The sequence below is a fragment of the Phyllobates terribilis genome, unplaced genomic scaffold (assembly GCF_046119375.1).
Source record: "Phyllobates terribilis strain yellow unplaced genomic scaffold, ASM4611937v1 Scaffold_3__8_contigs__length_932513732, whole genome shotgun sequence".
Lineage (NCBI taxonomy): Eukaryota > Metazoa > Chordata > Amphibia > Anura > Dendrobatidae > Phyllobates > Phyllobates terribilis.
In genome coordinates, this window is record NW_027362763.1 from 45,657,338 (window position 1) to 45,678,486 (window position 21,149).

The 21,149-nt window shown below is 38.7% G+C and overlaps 1 protein-coding gene across 1 annotated transcript in view; it reads right to left on the reverse strand.

Moving 5' to 3' along the window:
• Positions 1-535: 535 nt before the first annotated feature.
• The window catches only part of EPHX2 (epoxide hydrolase 2), a 78,204-nt gene continuing 57,590 nt past the window's right edge, over positions 536-21,149 (reverse strand). The window contains exon 19 of the mRNA XM_073673837.1: positions 536-876. Coding sequence (XP_073529938.1) covers positions 801-876 — 76 coding nt within the window. The 3' untranslated portion in view covers positions 536-800. The remainder of the gene's footprint in view (positions 877-21,149) is intronic.

A 21,149-nucleotide genomic window follows, 5' to 3' on the forward strand; every position in this document is an offset into this window, starting at 1 on the left:
AAGAACACCCCAAAAGGACTATCAAATACAAAACTACCCCTCAAAACCTGACATATGCAGGACCACCCCTCTAGCTCTACCATTTACAGGACCACTCCAATGGACCCATCATACAGCAGGAATACCCAAGAAGACACAATGTATCCCGGAGCACCCCATGGGATCTCTCGGAACCTGGGACACCTAACAAGACCTCTCATATCCCGGCATACCCCAAGAGATCTGTTTTGGAAATTCAGACGCTGCAGCTGCATCCCCCTCCTCCCTTTTTTACTACCGGCAATGTTGTTAAGCTGTATCGCGGACTGTCTACAGACACTGTGTGCACTCACTGCATACACTGAGGTCTAAAGATGGATGGCATCATAGATGTCCACAATGTACAGCATCAACCAGAAGCCACCGGCCCCAAGATCTCTTCTTACTGACCGGAGTAACGCACAGCTAATTCCCAAGTTACCATTGGGCAATATCACTACCTGGAGCGGTGACACGCACGCCGCCATCTTTCTATTCATCACATGATCACATTCCATTACTGCAACATTTCTGTTTAATTATATAAAACAAGTCATTATTCACAAATTGCTGCTTCTATGAGAAGGTTCAGGGTTAATTATGAAATGAAACTGGTTAGAAAATTCATTCTCCGTGCCGGTAATAACAATGCCTTTCTCCATTAGACGCACGACCGGCAGACAATCAGCGCGTGCAGGATTATACCAGGAAGGAATTAGGAATATATTCTGAGGATAATCGAGTGAAGAATCAAGAATTTGGCTGAGGTGACGTAGAGCGGCTCAGAGCTTAGAAGGGACCGGCGCGGCGTGAACGTCTCCCAGCCACTTCATCAGGATTTCATTCACCGCAGCCGGTCTACAACAGAAGATACAGCGTATACAAGTCACACAAAGTAACACAAAGCCGGGGAGCATGTGTCACTATATAAAACAATTTACCACAGTCAGAAATCACATTCTTATACATAGAGCGCAGTATAGTAGTTATATTCCTGTACATAGGGGCAGTATTATAGTAGTTATATTCTTGTACATAGGGGGCAGTATTATAGTAGTTATATTCTTGTACATAGGAGCAGTATTATAGTAGTTATATTCTTGTACATAGGGAGCTGTATTATAGTAGTTATATTCTTGTACATAGGGGCAGTATTATAGTAGTTATATTCTTGTATATAGGGGCAGTATTATAGTAGTTATATTCTTGTACATAGGGAGCAGTATTATAGTAGTTATATTCTTGTATATAGGAGCAGTATTATAGTAGTTATATTCTTGTATATAGGAGCAGTATTATAGTAGTTATATTCTTGTATATAGGAGCAGTATTATAGTAGTTATATTCTTGTACATAGGGGCAGTATTATAGTAGTTATATTCTTGTATATAGGGGCAGTATTATAGTAGTTATATTCTTGTATATAGGGGCAGTATTATAGTAGTTATATTCTTGTACATAGGGAGCAGTATTATGGTAGTTATATTCTTGTATATAGGAGCAGTATTATAGTAGTTATATTCTTGTATATAGGAGCAGTATTATAGTAGTTATATTCTTGTATATAGGAGCAGTATTATAGTAGTTATATTCTTGTACATAGGGGCAGTATTATAGTAGTTATATTCTTGTACATAGGGGCAGCATTATAGTAGTTATATTCTTGTACATAGGGGCAGTATTATAGTAGTTATATTCTTGTACATAGGGAGCAGTATTATAGCAGTTATATTCTTGTACATAGGGGCAGTATTATAGTAGTTATATTCTTGTATAGAGGAGCAGTATTATAGTAGTTATATTCTTGTATATAGGAGCAGTATTATAGTAGTTATATTCTTGTACATAGGAGCAGTATTATAGTAGTTATATTCTTGTATATAGGAGCAGTATTATAGTAGTTATATTCTTGTATATAGGGGCAGTATTATAGTAGTTATATTCTTGTACATAGGGAGCAGTATTATGGTAGTTATATTCTTGTATATAGGAGCAGTATTATAGTAGTTATATTCTTGTATATAGGAGCAGTATTATAGTAGTTATATTCTTGTATATAGGAGCAGTATTATAGTAGTTATATTCTTGTACATAGGGGCAGTATTATAGTAGTTATATTCTTGTACATAGGGGCAGCATTATAGTAGTTATATTCTTGTACATAGGGGCAGTATTATAGTAGTTATATTCTTGTACATAGGGAGCAGTATTATAGCAGTTATATTCTTGTACATAGGGGCAGTATTATAGTAGTTATATTCTTGTACATAGGGGCAGTATTATAGTAGTTATATTCTTGTACATAGGAGCACTATTATAGTAGTTATATTCTTGTATATAGGGGGCAGTATTATAGTAGTTATATTCTTGTATATAGGAGCAGTATTATAGTAGTTATATTCTTGTATATAGGAGCAGTATTATAGTAGTTATATTCTTGTATATAGGAGCAGTATTATAGTAGTTATATTCTTGTACATAGGGGCAGTATTATAGTAGTTATATTCTTGTACATAGGGGCAGCATTATAGTAGTTATATTCTTGTACATAGGGGCAGTATTATAGTAGTTATATTCTTGTACATAGGGAGCAGTATTATAGCAGTTATATTCTTGTACATAGGGGCAGTATTATAGTAGTTATATTCTTGTACATAGGGGCAGTATTATAGTAGTTATATTCTTGTACATAGGAGCACTATTATAGTAGTTATATTCTTGTATATAGGGGGCAGTATTATAGTAGTTATATTCTTGTACATAGGGGCAGTATTATAGTAGTTATATTCTTGTACATAGGGGCAGTATTATAGTAGTTATATTCTTGTACATAGGAGCACTATTATAGTAGTTATATTCTTGTATATAGGGGGCAGTATTATAGTAGTTATATTCTTGTACATAGGAGCAGCATTATAGTAGTTATATTATTGTACATAGGGGGCAGTATTATAGTAGTTATATTCTTGTACATAGGGGCAGTATTATAGCAGTTATATTCTTGTATATAGGAGGCAGTATTATAGTAGTTATATTCTTGTATATAGGAGCAGTATTATAGTAGTTATATTCTTGTACATAGGGGGCAGTATTATAGTAGTTATATTCTTGTATATAGCGGCAGTATTATAGTAGTTATATTCTTGTACATAGGGGCAGTATTATAGTAGCTATATTCTTGTATATAGGGGCAGTATTATAGTAGTTATATTCTTGTATATAGGAGCAGTATTATAGTAGTTATATTCTTGTACATAGGGGCAGTATTATAGTAGTTATATTCTTGTATATAGGGGCAGTATTATAGTAGTTATATTCTTGTATATAGGGGGCAGTATTATAGTAGTTATATTCTTGTACATAGGGAGCAGTATTATAGTAGTTATATTCTTGTACATAGGAGCAGTATTATAGTAGCTATATTCTTGTATATAGGGACAATATTATAGTAGTTATATTCCTGTACATAGGAGCAGTATTATAGTAGTTATATTCTTGTATATAGGGGGCAGTATTATAGTAGTTATATTCTTGTATATAGGAGCAGCATTATAGTAGTTATATTATTGTACATAGGGGCAGTATTATAGTAGCTATATTCTTGTATATAGGGACAATATTATAGTAGTTATATTCCTGTACATAGGAGCAGTATTATAGTAGTTATATTCTTGTACATAGGGCGCAGTATTATAGTAGTTATATTCTTGTACATAGGGGGCAGTATTATAATAGTTATATTCTTGTACATAGGGTCAGTATTATAGTAGTTATATTCTTGTACATAGGGGCAGTATTATAGTAGTTATATTCTTATACATAGGGGCAGTATTATAGTAGTTATATTCTTGTACATAGGGGAAGTATTATAGTAGTTATATTCTTGTACATAGGAGCAGTATTATAGTAGCTATATTCTTGTACATAGGGGCAGTATTATAGTAGTTATATTCTTGTACATAGGGGGCAGTATTATAGTAGTTATAATCTTATACATAGAGCGCAGTATAGTAGTTAAATTCTTGTACATAGGAGCAGTATTATAGTAGTTATATTCTTGTACATAGGAGCAGTATTATAGCAGTTATATTCTTGTACATAGGGGGCAGTATTATAGTAGTTATATTCTTGTATATAGGAGCAGTATTATAGTAGTTATATTCTTGTACATAGTGGACAGTATTATAGTAGTTATATTCTTGTACATAGGGGCAGTATTATAGTAGTTATATTCTTGTACATAGGGGCAGTATTATAGTAGTTATATTCTTGTACATGGGGCAGTATTATAGTAGTTATATTCTTGTACATAGGAGCAGTATTATAGTAGTTATATTCTTGTACATAGGGGGCAGTATTATAGTAGTTATATTCTTGTACATAGGGGCAGTATTATAGTAGTTATATTCTTGTACATAGTGGGCAGTATTATAGTAGTTATATTCTTGTACATAGGGGCAGTATTATAGTAGCTATATTCTTGTACATAGAGCACAGTATAGTAGTTATATTCTTGTACATAGGGGCAGTATTATAGTAGTTATATTCTTGTACATAGGAGCAGTATTATAGTAGTTGTATTCTTGTACATAGTGGACAGTATTATAGTAGTTATATTCTTGTACATAGGGGCAGTATTATAGTAGTTATATTCTTGTACATAGGGGCAGTATTATAGTAGTTATATTCTTGTACATGGGGCAGTATTATAGTAGTTATATTCTTGTACATAGGAGCAGTATTATAGTAGTTATATTCTTGTACATAGGGGGCAGTATTATAGTAGTTATATTCTTGTACATAGGGGCAGTATTATAGTAGTTATATTCTTGTACATAGTGGGCAGTATTATAGTAGTTATATTCTTGTACATAGGGGCAGTATTATAGTAGCTATATTCTTGTACATAGAGCACAGTATAGTAGTTATATTCTTGTACATAGGGGCAGTATTATAGTAGTTATATTCTTGTACATAGGAGCAGTATTATAGTAGTTGTATTCTTGTACATAGGAGCAGTATTATAGTAGTTGTATTCTTGTACATAGGAGCAGTATTATAGTAGTTATATTCTTGTACATAGGAGCAGTATTATAGTAGTTATATTTTTGTACATAGGGAGCAGTATTATAGTAGTTATATTCTTGTACATAGGAGCAGTATTATAGTAGTTATATTCTTGTACATAGGGCGCAGTATTATAGTAGTTATATTCTTGTACATAGGGGCAGTATTATAATAGTTATATTCTTGTACATAGGGGGAGTATTATAGTAGTTATATTCTTGTACATAGGGGGCAGTATTATAGTACTTATATTCTTGTATATAGGAGCAGTATTATAGTAGTTATATTCTTGTACATAGGGGGCAGTATTATAGTACTTATATTCTTGTACATAGAGGCAGGATTATAGTAGTTATATTCTTGTACATAGGAGCAGTATTATAGTAGTTATATTCTTGTACATAGGAGCAGTATTATAGTAGTTATATTCTTGTACATAGGAGCAGTATTATAGTAGTTATATTCTTGTACATAGGGGTAGTATTATAGTAGTTATATTCTTATACATAGGGGGCAGTATTATAGTAGTTATATTCTTGTACATAGGGGCAGTATTATAGTAGTTATATTCTTGTACATAGGGCATTATTATAGTAGTTATATTCTTGCACATAGTGGCAGTATTATAGTAGTTATATTCTAGTACATAGGGACAGTATTATAGTAGTTATATTCTTGTACATAGGGGCCAGTATTATAGTAGTTATATTCTTGTACATAGGGGCAGTATTATAGTAGTTATATTCTTGTACATAGGGGGCAGTATTATAGTAGTTATATTCTTGTACATAGGGGGCAGTATTATAGTAGTTATATTCCTGTACATAGGGGCAGTATTATAGTAGTTATATTCTTGTACATAGGGGCAGTATTATAGTAGTTATATTCTTGTACATAGGGGCAGTATTATAGTAGTTATATTCTTGTACATCGGAGCAGTATTATAGTAGTTATATTCTTGTACATAGGGGGCAGTATTATAGCAGTTATATTCTTGTACATAGGGGGCAGTATTATAGTAGTTATATTCTTGTACATAGGAGCAGTATTATAGTAGTTATATTCTTGTACATAGGAGCAGTATTATAGTAGTTATATTCTTATACATAGGAGCAGTATTATAGTAGTTATATTCTTGTACATAGGAGCAGTATTATAGTAGTTATATTCTTATACATAGGGGGCAGTATTATAGTAGTTATATTCTTGTACATAGGAGCAGTATTATAGTAGTTATATTCTTGTTCATAGGGGCAGTATTATAGTAGTTATATTCTTGTACATAGAGGGCAGCATTATAGTAGTTATATTCTTGTACATACGGGGCAGTATTATAGTAGTTATATTCTTATATATAGGGGGCAGTATTATAGTAGTTATATTCTTGTACATAAGAGCAGTATTATAGTAGTTATATTCTTGTACATAGGGAGCAGTATTATAGTAGTTATATTCTTGTACATAGGAGCAGTATTATAGTAGTTATATTCTTGTACATAGGGGCAATATTATAGTAGTTATATTCTTGTACGTAGGGGCAGTATTATAGTAGTTATATTCTTATATATAGGGGGCAGTATTATAGTAGTTATATTCTTATATATAGGGGGCAGTATTATAGTAGTTATATTCTTGTACATAGAGGCAGTATTATAGTAGTTATATTCCTGTACATAGGAGCAGTATTATAGTAGTTATATTCCTGTACATAGGAGCAGTATTATAGTAGTTATATTCTTGTACATAGGGAGCAGTATTATAGTAGCTATATTCTTGTACATAGGGGCAGTATTATAGTAGTTATATTCTTGTACATAGGGGCAGTATTATAGTAGTTATATTCTTGTACATAGGAGCAGTATTATAGTAGTTATATTCTTATATATAGGGGGCAGTATTATAGTAGTTATATTCCTGTACATAGGAGCAGTATTATAGTAGTTATATTCTTGTACATAGGAGCAGTATTATAGTAGCTATATTCTTGTACATAGGGAGCAGTATTATAGTAGTTATATTCTTGTACATAGGAGCAGTATTATAGTAGTTATATTCTTGTCCATAGGAGCAGTATTATAGTAGTTATAATCTTGTACATAGGGGCAGTATTATAGTAGTTATATTCTTGTACATAGGAGCAGTATTAGAGTAGTTATATTCTTTTACATAGGGAGCAGTATTATAGTAGTTATATTCTTGTACATAGGGGGCAGTATTATAGTATTTATATTCTTGTACATAGGAGCAGTATTATAGTCGTTATATTCTTGTACATAGGGGCAGTATTATAGCAGTTATATTCTTGTACATAGGAGCAGTATTATAGCAGTTATATTCTTGTACATAGGGGGCAGTATTATAGTAGTTACATTCTTGTACATAGGGGCAGTATTATAGTAGTTATATTCCTGTACATAGGGGCAGTATTATAGTAGTTATATTCTTGTACATAGGGGCAGTATTATAGTAGTTATATTCTTGTACATCGGAGCAGTATTATAGTAGTTATATTCTTGTACATAGGGGGCAGTATTATAGTAGTTATATTCTTGTACATAGGAGCAGTATTATAGTAGTTATATTCTTGTACATAGGAGCAGTATTATAGTAGTTATATTCTTGTTCATAGGGGCAGTATTATAGTAGTTATATTCTTGTACATAGAGGGCAGTATTATAGTAGTTATATTCTTGTACATAGGGGCAGTATTATAGTAGTTATATTCTTATATATAGGAGCAGTATTATAGTAGTTATATTCTTGTACATAGGGGGCAGTATTATAGTAGTTATATTCTTGTACATAGGAGCAGTATTATAGTAGTTATATTCTTGTACATAGGGGGCAGTATTATAATAGTAGTTACATTCTTGTACATAGGGGTCAGTATTATAGTAGTTATATTCTTGTACATAGGGGCAGTATTATAGTAGTTATATTCTTATATATAGGAGCAGTATTATAGTAGTTATATTCTTATACATAGGAGCAGTATTATAGTAGTTATATTCTTGTACATAGGGGCAGTATTATAGTAGTTATATTCTTGCACATAGTGGCAGTATTATAGTAGTTATATTCTAGTACATAGGGGCAGTATTATAGTAGTTATATTCTTGTACATAGGGACAGTATTATAGTAGTTATATTCTTGTACATAGGGGCAGTATTATAGTAGTTATATTCTTTCACATAGTGGCAGTATTATAGTAGTTATATTCTTGTACATAGGAGCAGTATTAGAGTAGTTATATTCTTTTACATAGGGAGCAGTATTATAGTAGTTATATTCTTGTACATAGGGGGCAGTATTATAGTATTTATATTCTTGTACATAGGAGCAGTATTATAGTCGTTATATTCTTGTACATAGGGGCAGTATTATAGCAGTTATATTCTTGTACATAGGAGCAGTATTATAGCAGTTATATTCTTGTACATAGGGGCAGTATTATAGTAGTTATATTCTTGTACATAGAAGCAGTATTATAGTAGTTATATTCTTGTACATAGGGGCAGTATTATAGCAGTTATATTCTTGTACATAGGGGGCAGTATTATAGTAGTTATATTCTTGTACATAGAAGCAGTATTATAGTAGTTATATTCTTGTACATAGGGGCAGTATTATAGTAGTTATATTCTTGTACATAGAAGCAGTATTATAGTAGTTATATTCTTGTACATAGGGGCAGTATTATAGCAGTTATATTCTTGTACATAGGGGGCAGTATTATAGTAGTTATATTCTTGTACATAGAAGCAGTATTATAGTAGTTATATTCTTGCTCATAGGAGCAGTATTATAGCAGTTATATTCTTGTACATAGGGGGCAGTATTATAGTAGTTATATTCTTGTACATAGAAGCAGTATTATAGTAGTTATATTCTTGTACATAGGGGCAGTATTATAGCAGTTATATTCTTGTACATAGGGGGCAGTATTATAGTAGTTATATTCTTGTACATAGAAGCAGTATTATAGTAGTTATATTCTTGTACATAGGAGCAGTATTATAGTAGTTATATTCTTATACATAGGAGCAGTATTATAGTAGTTATATTCTTGTACATAGGGGCAGTATTATAGTAGTTATATTCTTGTACATAGGAGCAGTATTATAGTAGTTATATTCTTGTACATAGGGGCAGTATTATAGCAGTTATATTCTTGTACATAGGGGCAGTATTATAGTAGTTATATTCTTATACATAGGAGCAGTATTATAGTAGTTATATTCTTGTACATAGGGGCAGTATTATAGCAGTTATATTCTTGTACATAGGGGCAGTATTATAGTAGTTATATTCTTGTCCATAGGAGCAGTATTATAGTAGTTATAATCTTGTACATAGGGGCAGTATTATAGTAGTTATATTCTTATATATAGGGGGCAGTATTATAGTAGTTATATTCTTGTACACAGGAGCAGTATTATAGTAGTTATATTCTTATATATAGGGGGCAGTATTATAGTAGTTATATTCTCTTGTACATAGGAGCAGTATTATAGTAGTTATATTCTTGTACATAGGGGGCAGTATTATAGTAGTTATATTCTTATATATAGGGGGCAGTATTATAGTAGTTATATTCTTGTACATAGGAGCAGTATTATAGTAGTTATATTCTTATATATAGGGAGCAGTATTATAGTAGTTATATTCTTATATATAGGGGGCAGTATTATAGTAGTTATATTCTTATATACAGGGGGCAGTATTATAGTAGTCATGTTATTGTAAGTACATTTAATCTTAAATCCCCTTGCTTTTTGCTGTTTGTTGAGAAGTGACATAAAAGAGTTTCATACATAATCAGGTAAAAAACATAAAACTGTCACAATCAATAGTAAATAAACGCCGTCAGCATAGAGATGTAGATGTCATTCATGAAACCATAACCTGTAATTTGTGCTCCTGTGATCGCTCACAGCCTCGTGTTATGTTGGTCGTATGAGTGCGGCACAGCGTTCTTCATACGTCTCGTGTAGGTCACACTTATAGCTCGCTCTGTACGTGCTGGATAGTTATACTGTATCTTTATTTATACTTTAAGCAAATATAACCTGGCAAATATGAGACTTACATAGGAGCAGACTCTACTGCGATACTGGAAGAAGAATGTCAGGATTGATTTATTTTAAGAGGATCTTTATTATTAAAGGCGCCCGTGAGACCCATCTTCCCCGATTCCATAGAAGTAGACTGTGTCAGGGTTGGACGAGTCGGTAACATTCGCCCTGCGAGCCGCTGCCGGCTTACGGTTTATGTATATGATTGTGGCTGCTATATAACCGCTATTAGGGTGATGCAATATATTTACAGGGATCTGGAGACTTATCCACTGGCAAAGAATGGCCGGATAAACATTTTCCCTTTTAAAATTTAGCATTCAGAAAATTCTAAAATACAGTTATATGAAAAAGTTTGGGCACCCCTATTAATCTTAAGCTTAATGTTTTCTTAAATTTGGTGTTTTTGCAACAGCTATTTCAGTTTGATATATGTAATAACTGTTGGACACAGTAATGTTTCTGCCTTGAAATGAGGTTTATTGTACTAACAGAAAATGTGCAATCTGCATTCAAACAGAATTTGACAGGTGCATAAGTATGGGCACCTCACCAGAAAAGTGACATTAATATTTAGTAGATCCTCCTTTTGCCTCTAGTCGCTTCCTGTAGCTTTTAGTGAGTTCCTGGATCCTGGATGAAGGTATTTTTGACCATTCCTCTTTACAAAACAATTCCAGTTCAGTTAAGTTTGATGGTCGCCGAGCATGGACAGCCCTCTTCAAATGATCCCACAGATGTTCAATGATATTCAGGTCTGGGGACTGGGATGGCCATTCCAGAACATTGTAATTGTTCCTCTGCATGAATGCCTGAGTAGATTTGGAGCGGTGTTTTGGATCATTGTCTTGCTGAAAGATCCATCCCCTGCGTAACTTCAACTTTGTCACTGATTCTTGAACATTATTGTCAAGAATCTGCTGATACTGAGTGGAATCCAAGCGTCCCTCAACTTTAGCAAGATTCCCGGTGCTGGCATTTGCCACACAGCCCCAAAGCATGATGGAACCTCCACAAAATTTTACTGTGGGTAGCAAGTGTTTTTCTTGGAATGCTGTGTTTTTTTGCCGCCATGCATAACGCCTTTTTGTATGACCAAACAACTCAATCTTGGTTTCATCAGTCCACAGGACCTTCTTCCAAAAAGAAATTGGTTTCTCCAAATGTACTTTTGCATACCTCAGCCGACTCTGCTTGTGGCGTGCTTGCAGAAACGGCTTTTTTCGCATCACTCTCCCATACAGCTTCTCCTTGTGCAAAGTGCGTTGTATAGTTGACCGATGCACAGTGACACCATCTGCAGCAAGTTGATGCTGCAGCTCTCTGGAGGTGGTCTGATGATTGTCCTTGACTGATCTCACCATTCTTCTTCTCTGCCTTTCTGATGTTTTTCTTGGCCTGCCACTTCTGGCCTTAACAAGAACTGTCCCTGTGTTCTTCCATTTCCTTACTATGTTCCTCACAGTGGAAACTGACAGGTTAAATCTCTGAGACAGCTTTTTGTATCCTTCCCCTGAACAACTATGTTGAATAATCTTTGTTTTCAGATCATTTGACAGTTGTTTTGAGGAGCCCATGAGGCCACTCTTCAGAGGAGATTCAAACAGGAGAACAACTTGCAAGTGGCCACTTTAAGTAGCTTTTCTCATGATTGCATACACCTGGCTATGAAGTTCAAAGCTCAATGGGGTTACAAAACCAAAAAAAGTGCTTTAGTAAGTCAGTGAAAAGTAGGTAGGAGTATTTAAAACAAGAAAATGATAAGGGTGCCCATACTTATGCACCTGTCAAATTTTGTTTGAATGCAGATTGCACATTTTCTGTTAGTACAATAAACCTCATTTCAAGGCAGAAACATTACTGTGTCCAACAGTTATTACATATATCAAACTGAAATAGCTGATGCAAAAACACCAATTTTAAGAAAACATTAAGCTTAAGAATAGGGGTGCCCAAACTTTTTCATATAACTGTACTTATTGGCCTTTCCCCAATAGCTCGTGTATAGAGGAGGCACCAGTGACATTACACTATAGTGTCGTGGATGTGGGAATCGACATAGTAGCATGCTTAAAACTGTACTGTGAAAGGAGGGAGATGCAGCTTCAGCAGAATGCCTAAGACTGTTTGCTGTGAGAGGGGAGAAGAGCTGAAGTAGGAAACATATGATTGGCTCAGTAGTAGAAACAGCAGCATGCCTAAGACTGTACTGTGAGAGGGGGGAGATGCAGCTGCAGCATGCCTAAGACTGTACTGTCAGAGGAGGGAGATGCAGCTGCAGCAGCATGCCTAAGACTGTACTGTCAGAGGAGGGAGATGCAGCTGCAGCAGCATGCCTAAGACTGTACTGTGAGAGGAAGGAGATGCAGCTGCAGCAGCATGCCTAAGACTGCACTGTCAGAGGAGGGAGATGCAGCTGCAGCAGCATGCCTAAGACTGTACTGTGAGAGGAGGGAGATGCAGCTGCAGCAGCATGCCTACTGCTGTGTACTGTGAGAGGAGGGAGATGCAGCTGCAGCAGCATGCCTACTGCTGTGTACTGTGAGAGGAGGGAGATGCAGCTTCAGCAGCATGTCTGAGACTGTGTACTGTGAGAGGAGGGAGATGCAGCTGCAGCAGCATGCCTAAGACGGTTTGCTGTGAGAGGGGAGAAGAGCTGAAGTAGGAAACATATGATTGGCTCAGTAGTAGAAACAGCAGCATGCCTAAGACTGTACTGTGAGAGGGGGGAGATGCAGCTGCAGCATGCCTAAGACTGTACTGTCAGAGGAGGGAGATGCAGCTGCAGCAGCATGCCTAAGACTGTACTGTCAGAGGAGGGAGATGCAGCTGCAGCAGCATGCCTAAGACTGTACTGTCAGAGGAGGGAGATGCAGCTGCAGCAGCATGCCTAAGACTGTACTGTCAGAGGAGGGAGATGCAGCTGCAGCAGCATGCCTAAGACTGCACTGTGAGAGGAGGGAGATGCAGCTGCAGCAGCATGCCTACTGCTGTGTACTGTGAGAGGAGGGAGATGCAGCTGCAGCAGCATGCCTACTGCTATGTACTGTGAGAGGAGGGAGATGCAGCTTCAGCAGCATGTCTGAGACTGTGTACTGTGAGAGGAGGGAGATGCAGCTGCAGCAGCATGCCTAATACAGTGTACTGTGAGAGGAGGGAGATGCAGCTGCAGCAGCATGCCTACTGCTGTGTACTGTGAGAGGAGGGAGATGCAGCTTCAGCAGCATGTCTGAGACTGTGTACTGTGAGAGGAGGGAGATGCAACTTCAGCAGCATGTCTGAGACTGTGTACTGTGAGAGGAGGGAGATGCAGCTGTAACAGCATGTCTGAGACTGTGTACTGTGAGAGGAGGGAGATGCAGCTTCAGCAGCATGCCTAAGACTGTACTGTCAGAGGAGGGAGATGCAGCTGCAGCAGCATGCCTAAGACTGTACTGTGAGAGGAAGGAGATGCAGCTGCAGCATGCCTAAGACTGTACTGTCAGAGGAGGGAGATGCAGCTGCAGCAGCATGCCTACTGCTGTGTACTGTGAGAGGAGGGAGATGCAGCTTCAGCAGCATGTCTGAGATTGTGTACTGTGAGAGGAGGGAGATGCAGCTGCAGCAGCATGCCTAATACAGTGTACTGTGAGAGGAGGGAGATGCAGCTGCAGCAGCATGCCTAATACAGTGTACTGTGAGAGGAGGGAGATGCAGCTGCAGCAGCATGCCTAATACAGTGTACTGTGAGAGGAGGGAGATGCAGCTGCAGCAGCATGCCTAATACAGTGTACTGTGAGAGGAGGGAGATGCAGCTTCAGCAGCATGTCTGAGACTGTGTACTGTGAGAGGAGGGAGATGCAGCTGCAGCAGAATGCCTAAGACTGTTTGCTGTGAGAGGGGAGAAGAGCTGAAGTAGGAAACATGATTGGCTCAGTAGTAGAAACAGACCACCTGTTGAGCAGGAATTAAGTAACTAAATTAAAATTTGAAGTGAAGGCAAAAGACGTGCATTCTTCATTTTGTGCAAATTCATTAAGGTGATTTTTTTTTTTTTTAATTGGTCATCCCGATCACCGACATTTATAGCATATGGATAGGATTCCACATGCAGGGGGGGAATGAATGGAGAGGGACCTGCACAATGGGATAAATAAAAAAACATTGAGTGGAGACATTTTTGACATATCACATGGACATGCCAGAAATGTTCAAGATAGTTAAAGGGTTATTCCTCCCCCCCGAGATCAAGGAGGATGGTGTTGGTATGGAACCTTTCTGTTACTTCATCATCATGTGACATTTTCTCCAACCAAACTGCAGAATGTAATTCTATGAGCTCCCCGCAGCAAAATGCAGCAAGAATGGTAACATGCATCTGTAAAACTGCGCGAGAAGAGCGGACAGAAAACTGGATCTTATATATAAAAAGAAACAAAAAAAAAACCCCGGTCCACTGTAAGAGGATTATACTGAAGATGTGCGCTCCCTGCTACAGCCACAGCTGCTCGGAAAGGCAAGAGAAGAGAGATTTATCTGGGCATAATTCAGATTACAAATGCTGCATTTGCCAGTCCTGGGTTATCTGCCTTTGCATTAGGCCAGCCAGATGGCGCGGGCACAACAATCAGCTGAATATATTAACCTTTTATCAATGAAAAGCTAAAGACAAAGGCCCCGATTCATCACAGTCTTTGCACCTTAAACAGGTTTTATTTCAGACTTTTTTTTTTTTTTATATATATATTTCTGCCTCATTTGTAATTTTATTACGTTTATTTTTTACGTTTCCTTTACTTGGCTTAGTCTGGGGTTTTTTTTTTTGATAATGTGGTAGTAAGTTTTCCTTATCCAGATGTTGTTTGAATCTGTTGCAAATTTTTGGCACAATTGTCCTCTAGTTCCCTAGTGGAATACAAATTATTATTTTTATATTTTTTTTTGCACAACGTACGACATTTTACAGGATGATGCGACTTTTTCGCTCTACAAGGGTGCAAAAAAAAAAAGGCGAATGCCAAAAATAAAAAAAGAGAAGAAGAGCATCTTTGATTTTCTAGATAATTCATCAACCCATTTTGAAGAATTTGGACAAAAAAAAAAAATTGCAAAATGATGAATTGCGGCCACAGTTTTCTTGCCTTTATCTTATTTCAAAAAATCGTTCCCACAAATGTTTCTTTTCTTACTCGACATATCGAATCGAGAGACGGCTGGTGTTCAGTCACCAGCTTTCTGATGCTTTTGCTGGGAGAAGTTTATGTAGTGTCAGCCGGGTTCAATATCGCATTTGCAAAGTTTTGGTTTAGTTTTTGGTTTGTTGTTTTACTTTGCACTTTTTTTTAACTCTATTTTATGTGAAAAAAACAAAAACAAAAACCAAATGATGAATTGGGCTGAATGCCTCCGTGTGTGCGCCACCTATTGGTTGTGATGTGGATGGCAGGGATTCGCTACCAAAAATTGGGAGTCCTTAACCAGATTCAATGGTGAGAGTGTTTTTCCAACCGGCGTCTACGTACAGACACTGAACCAGCAGGTGAAACTGGGAAAGCGTCCCTGGATCTGATGGGAAGACAGCGATCATATCTAGATGGTACCAGTAAGGACGCGGAGCTGACAATAACCATCGTGTTCCTTCTTCTTTGCCCCCAATTGTCATTAAACAGAAAGTAATTGATCCTACGTTGATGATTCAATGCGGAGGTCACCGGGCTCGGCAGCGTCCTCTCCGCAGCCGGGGATCAGGTGTGCGCCCAGGACCAGATCATGTATAAATCACAAGGAGTTCAGCAATAGGTCAAGATAAAGCTCCATGACTCCATGTCAGCACAAGTGACAGGCAGGCGACGGCATCAGTGCTCACCGCCGCCGGCAGGGAAGCTGGACACGTCAGATGTGCCAGATATGGCAGGACGGGGTTAGAAATGCTCGAACATGGGCCTGAGCTTCAGAGCAATATTTACTAGTGCAATTACACCGCAAAATCCGTGGTGTACGAAGTGTGTCCGTGTGAACGTGTGTGTCATCCATGTGCCACGTACCGGAATAGAATAGAAGTGACAGATGTTTAGGTGTTAAAAATGTGCAAAGATAAGAGAAAAATAGACATCCGTGAGATAATCTGTGACGTGCGTGTGCAGTTTACTGTATTTGTATTTAGCTAATAAATAAATCATTAAAAAAAAAAAACGACGTGGGGTCTCCCCCTTTTTTTTTTTGATAACCAGCAAAGGTAAAGCAGACAGCTGAGAGCTGATATTATCAGGCTGGGAAGGTCGCTGGTTATTGGGCCCTTCCCAGCCTAAAAATACCAGCCCGCAGCCGCCCCAGGAGTGGTGCGTCACATTAGATGCGCCCAATTCTGGCTCTTTACCAGGCTCTTCCTGATGCCTTGGTGCGGTGGCAATCGGGGTAATGGTAGCTGGGGTTGATGTCAGCTGTGTAATGTCCGTTGACATTAAGCCCACGGGTTAGTAATGGAGAGGCGTCTATCAGACACCCGCATTACTACCCCAGTAATCAAAAAAAAAAAAAACACAGAAAAAAATACTTTATTTGAATAAAGACTCCCCCACACTATCCCTCATTCACCAACAGATGTGAGGAACATGGACTACGGCGGAGGAGCTTTGTGGGAACATTTTTACAAATAAATTGGTTAACGAGGGGCAGTGTGGGGGGAGTCTTTATTTAAGTAAAGTGTTTTTTTCTGTGTGTGCTTTTATTTTTTATTACCGTGTTAGTAATGGGGGTGTCTGATAGACCCCTCTCCATTGCTAACCCTAGGGGTTGATGGCAGCTGTGATTTTTGACTATTCACAGCTGTCATCAAACCAAACTACCATAACCCGATTTCCACCACCACACCAGGAAGAGCATCTAATGTAATGTGTCAATTCTGGAGTAGCTGCAGGCTGGTATTTTTAGGCTGGGAAGGGAACAATAACCAGGGACCTTCTCAGCCTGATAATATCAGCCCCCGGCTGTCTGCTTTACCTTTGCTGGTTATCAAAAATAAAGGGGACCCCACATGTTTTTTTTTCCATTTATTTATTAGCTAAATACAACTCCAGGAGTTGATGGCAGTTGTGATTTTTGACAATTTACAGCTGTCATCAAACCCAACTACCATTACCCCGATTTCCACCGCACCAGGGCATCAGGAAGAGCATCTAATGTAATGTGTCAATTCTGGAGTAGCTGCGGGCTGGTATTTTTAGGCTGGGAAGGGAACAATAACCAGGGACCTTCTCAGCCTGATAATATCAGCCCCCAGCTGTCTTTTTTAACTTTGCTGGTTATCAAAAATAAGGAGGACCTCCATGTAGTTTTTTTCATTTATTTATTAGCTAAATACAAGTACAGTAAACTACACACGCAAGGCACTAATAGCTCACGGATATCTTTCTATCTACTCCATCTCTATCTATCTATTCTCTATCTTTGCACATCTAACACCTAAACATCTGTCATTTCTATTCCGATATGTGTCACACTTTATACAATCCGCATGCACGTGTGACGTCCGTGCTACAGGACAAAAATGGACATGTCCACGTACATGTGCGCAGTCCAATCTAATATATATAATTGTCTTATCCTGTCTGTCTGTCTTTCCATCTGTCTGTCCAGGAAATTCCTCGGACGCTCACCCTCACACGCTCACCCTCGGACGCTCACCCTCACACGCTCACCCTCGGACGCTCACCCTCGGACGCTCACCCTCGGACGCTCACCCTCGGACGCTCACTTTCTCACGCTCGCCCTCACACGCTCACCCTCGGACGCTCACCCTCGGATGCTCACCCTCGGACGCTCACCCTCGGACGCTCACCCTCACACGCTCACTTTCTCACGCTCACCCTCACACCCGCTCTCACGCTCACCTGCTCCCACGCTCACCCTCACACCCTCACATTCTCACCCTCCCACGCTCACCCGCTCCCACGCTCACCCTCACACGCTCACCCAGTGCTAGCCGGTCATCTCCCGGCTGCTCGCAGCAGAAGTACCCCGACCAGCGGCCTCGCTCCCCGGTCCTCCAAAATTCATTAGGGGCCCCGGGGTGAAAACATTGGGGGGTTAATTTAAAGTAGTGCACAACCAATTTAAACACTGCTTCGCTGATTAGTCGCGCCCTGTCGGCCGCATGCATATTCTAGAATACCCGATGCGTTAGAATCGGGCCACCATCTAGTAGATAATAATGGGTGTACGTGTCTCCAGTCAACACTGACATGCGAAGAAGGCTGTAACAATAGATCGGACTATTACAAATGCAGCAAAACCAAATAAGTGTAATTTAATTTTTGTATTACTCTAATGGGGGAAAACTGGGATAATATAAATTATTTGATTTTTTTTATATATATATATATATATATATATATATATATATATATATATATATATATATATATATATATGTATATATATATATATATATATATATATATATATATATATATATATATATATTAAAAAACTGATTCTTTTTTAGTCCTGTTGCGATTGTTTTTTCGCTTGTACTATATACTGTAATTCTCTAATATTGCTGAATATAGTAAAAAAATCACGGTCTCCTAATGAAGCCCATCCACAGGCTGAGCTTCACAGCAGCACAGACCAGGAAGCCACAGGGGCTTTCAGCAGGTCCACAGCTGCCATTGCAACCCAATGACATGCTGCGATCGCAATACATCAGTGCCTCAAAGACTGACAGTGGCTCTCTACTGTTAGAGGCAGATGATGGTGGTGTAACACAGCCATCATCTACCAGGTATCATCTAGGCTCCTGAGCATCATACATAAGGAATCGAATTTAGGACGTACCAGTCCAATGTCGGGAAGGGGTTAAGAGTCAGTAACAATCTGGTGACCGCGGCCAATTCTGAATCCGTCTGAGCTGTCAGATACGAAGGCACCAGGATCTGCGATCAGAAAAGGCTCATCAGTGGCGCAGTTCAGGGGGCTCACGGGATGCAGTAGTGTTCAGCGCCCGCTCTGCCGTCTCCTCCGTGACCGTACCGCACTGGTTCATCACTCCTTTAGTACCCGTGCAGCTGCATCGAAAAGGGTCTGACCCGGGAGAAAAGTTTTAAAGGAGTTGGGAATATATATATATTTTTTTAACATGATATTGGGGGCTAAACATCTTTTTTCTTGCCTTAAAAATGCTTCGCCATCGGGCTTTTATAAGCTCTTTGTACATTCAGTTTCAGGTGGTCACAAATCAGCAGCAACAGACAGGAGCTCAGAAAGACATCAGATTGAGCTCGCTGATGGATACTCAGTTAACTCATTCGGCAGCCAAAAAAAAAAAAGTCAGATTCTATAGCCGGCAACATTTTTAATGAAACCCATTAATATTAAGGGATTACTTGTAACGGAGCAGCCACGATGTTTAACTCAATGATTCATAGAAAATCCGACTGAAAAAATAAGCCGTAATCTCCAGTGAAATGAAGAGACCTCCAGGGGGGACATCTGGAGCTGCACTAGGGCCCATACAGCGCTATGGGAGCCACTCTGCAATCCTTGCCATTTGTTGTTTTGCAGTCCTATGTAAATCAAAACATCGTTACATCGGTATTCTCAGATGACTTTACAGCGCTTGCAGCTGCACATTACATGTAAGGCACGAGACTGCGGGGGTCCGGCTGTGAGACTGCGGGGGTCCGGCTGTGAGATGTGCGGATTAAGGATTCTTACCATCCAGCGATACGAGTCGCAGCTTCTCGGCAGGAACGGCCCCCCGCTCCTTCATAAAGACTGATATAAAGACCACCTTTTATGCCACCACATAACCCGGCACTTACATCAGGTGTTATAGCCTCATTATTTCTACCTGGCTCCGAGACCGTAATTATATATGGAGTCGTTAGGAAATTTCATGTCTCCAATAAACAGCAATGTGCTATTCTATTGTTGGGAAGACAGCAGCGATCCCGGCGGGAATTAATGACTCATGTGCCGGTACAGGTCTGTTCTGTAGTGTCCGTGCTCCATGCTGGATACAATGGCTGCCATCATCCACCACCAAGAAATCAATGCTGCGAATGACTCCCAATGTCTGCAGATCACTCCCCGGCTCGGACAGACCATCTAACTGTCTGCAGGTCTCCTGACTCACACTCAACAACCGGCCTTATGTCCGAGGGCTGAACTGTCCCAGGATCAGAGAGTAAAAAATAATCAGCTGAATGCAACCCAATGTACTCCAATCCAACATCAGCCCTTGGGTCATTTAACCTGGTTGGGTATTTAGGTAGTTGGCTTCATACCGTACAGCTCCGTTGCTTCATTCTCCATTTTCTGCAGCTCTGCTACATCAATCATTCATTGCTGTTCCAGCTCTGCTGCAACGGCCCCTGCCGTTCCAGTTCTGTCACAAAGATCCTCCTTGTTCCTGCTGTTCCAGCACCAATAACCTGGTGCTTAAGATGTTCCCATTTGCACCAGAAATGGTTTTTACAATGAATTACAACTAAAAGGCACTTGTCCTGTCCTGGGATCACACACATACAGTGGGGAAAATAAGTATTTGACATATTGTTGATTTTGCAAGTTTTCCCACCTACAAAGAATGGAGAAGTCTGTAATTTTTATAGTTGGTCACTTCACTTGTGAGAGACAGAATCTAATAATAAAATCCAGAAAATCCCATTGTATGATTAATTTGCATTTTATTGCATGAAATAAGTATTTGATACAATGGAAAAACAGAACTTAATATTTGGTCCAAAAACCTTTGTTTGCAATTACAGAGGTCAGACGTTTCCTGCAGTTCTTGACCAGGTTTGCACACACTGCAGCAGGGATTTTGGCCCCTTCCTCCATACAGATCTTCTCCAGATCTTTCAGGTTTCGGGGCTGTCGCTGGGCAACATTGAGTTTCAGCTCCCTCCAAAGATTTTCTATTGGGTTCAGGTCCGGAGACTGGCTAGCCCACTCCAGGAGCTTGAAATGCTTCTTATGGAGCCACTCCTTAGTAGCCCTGGCTGTGT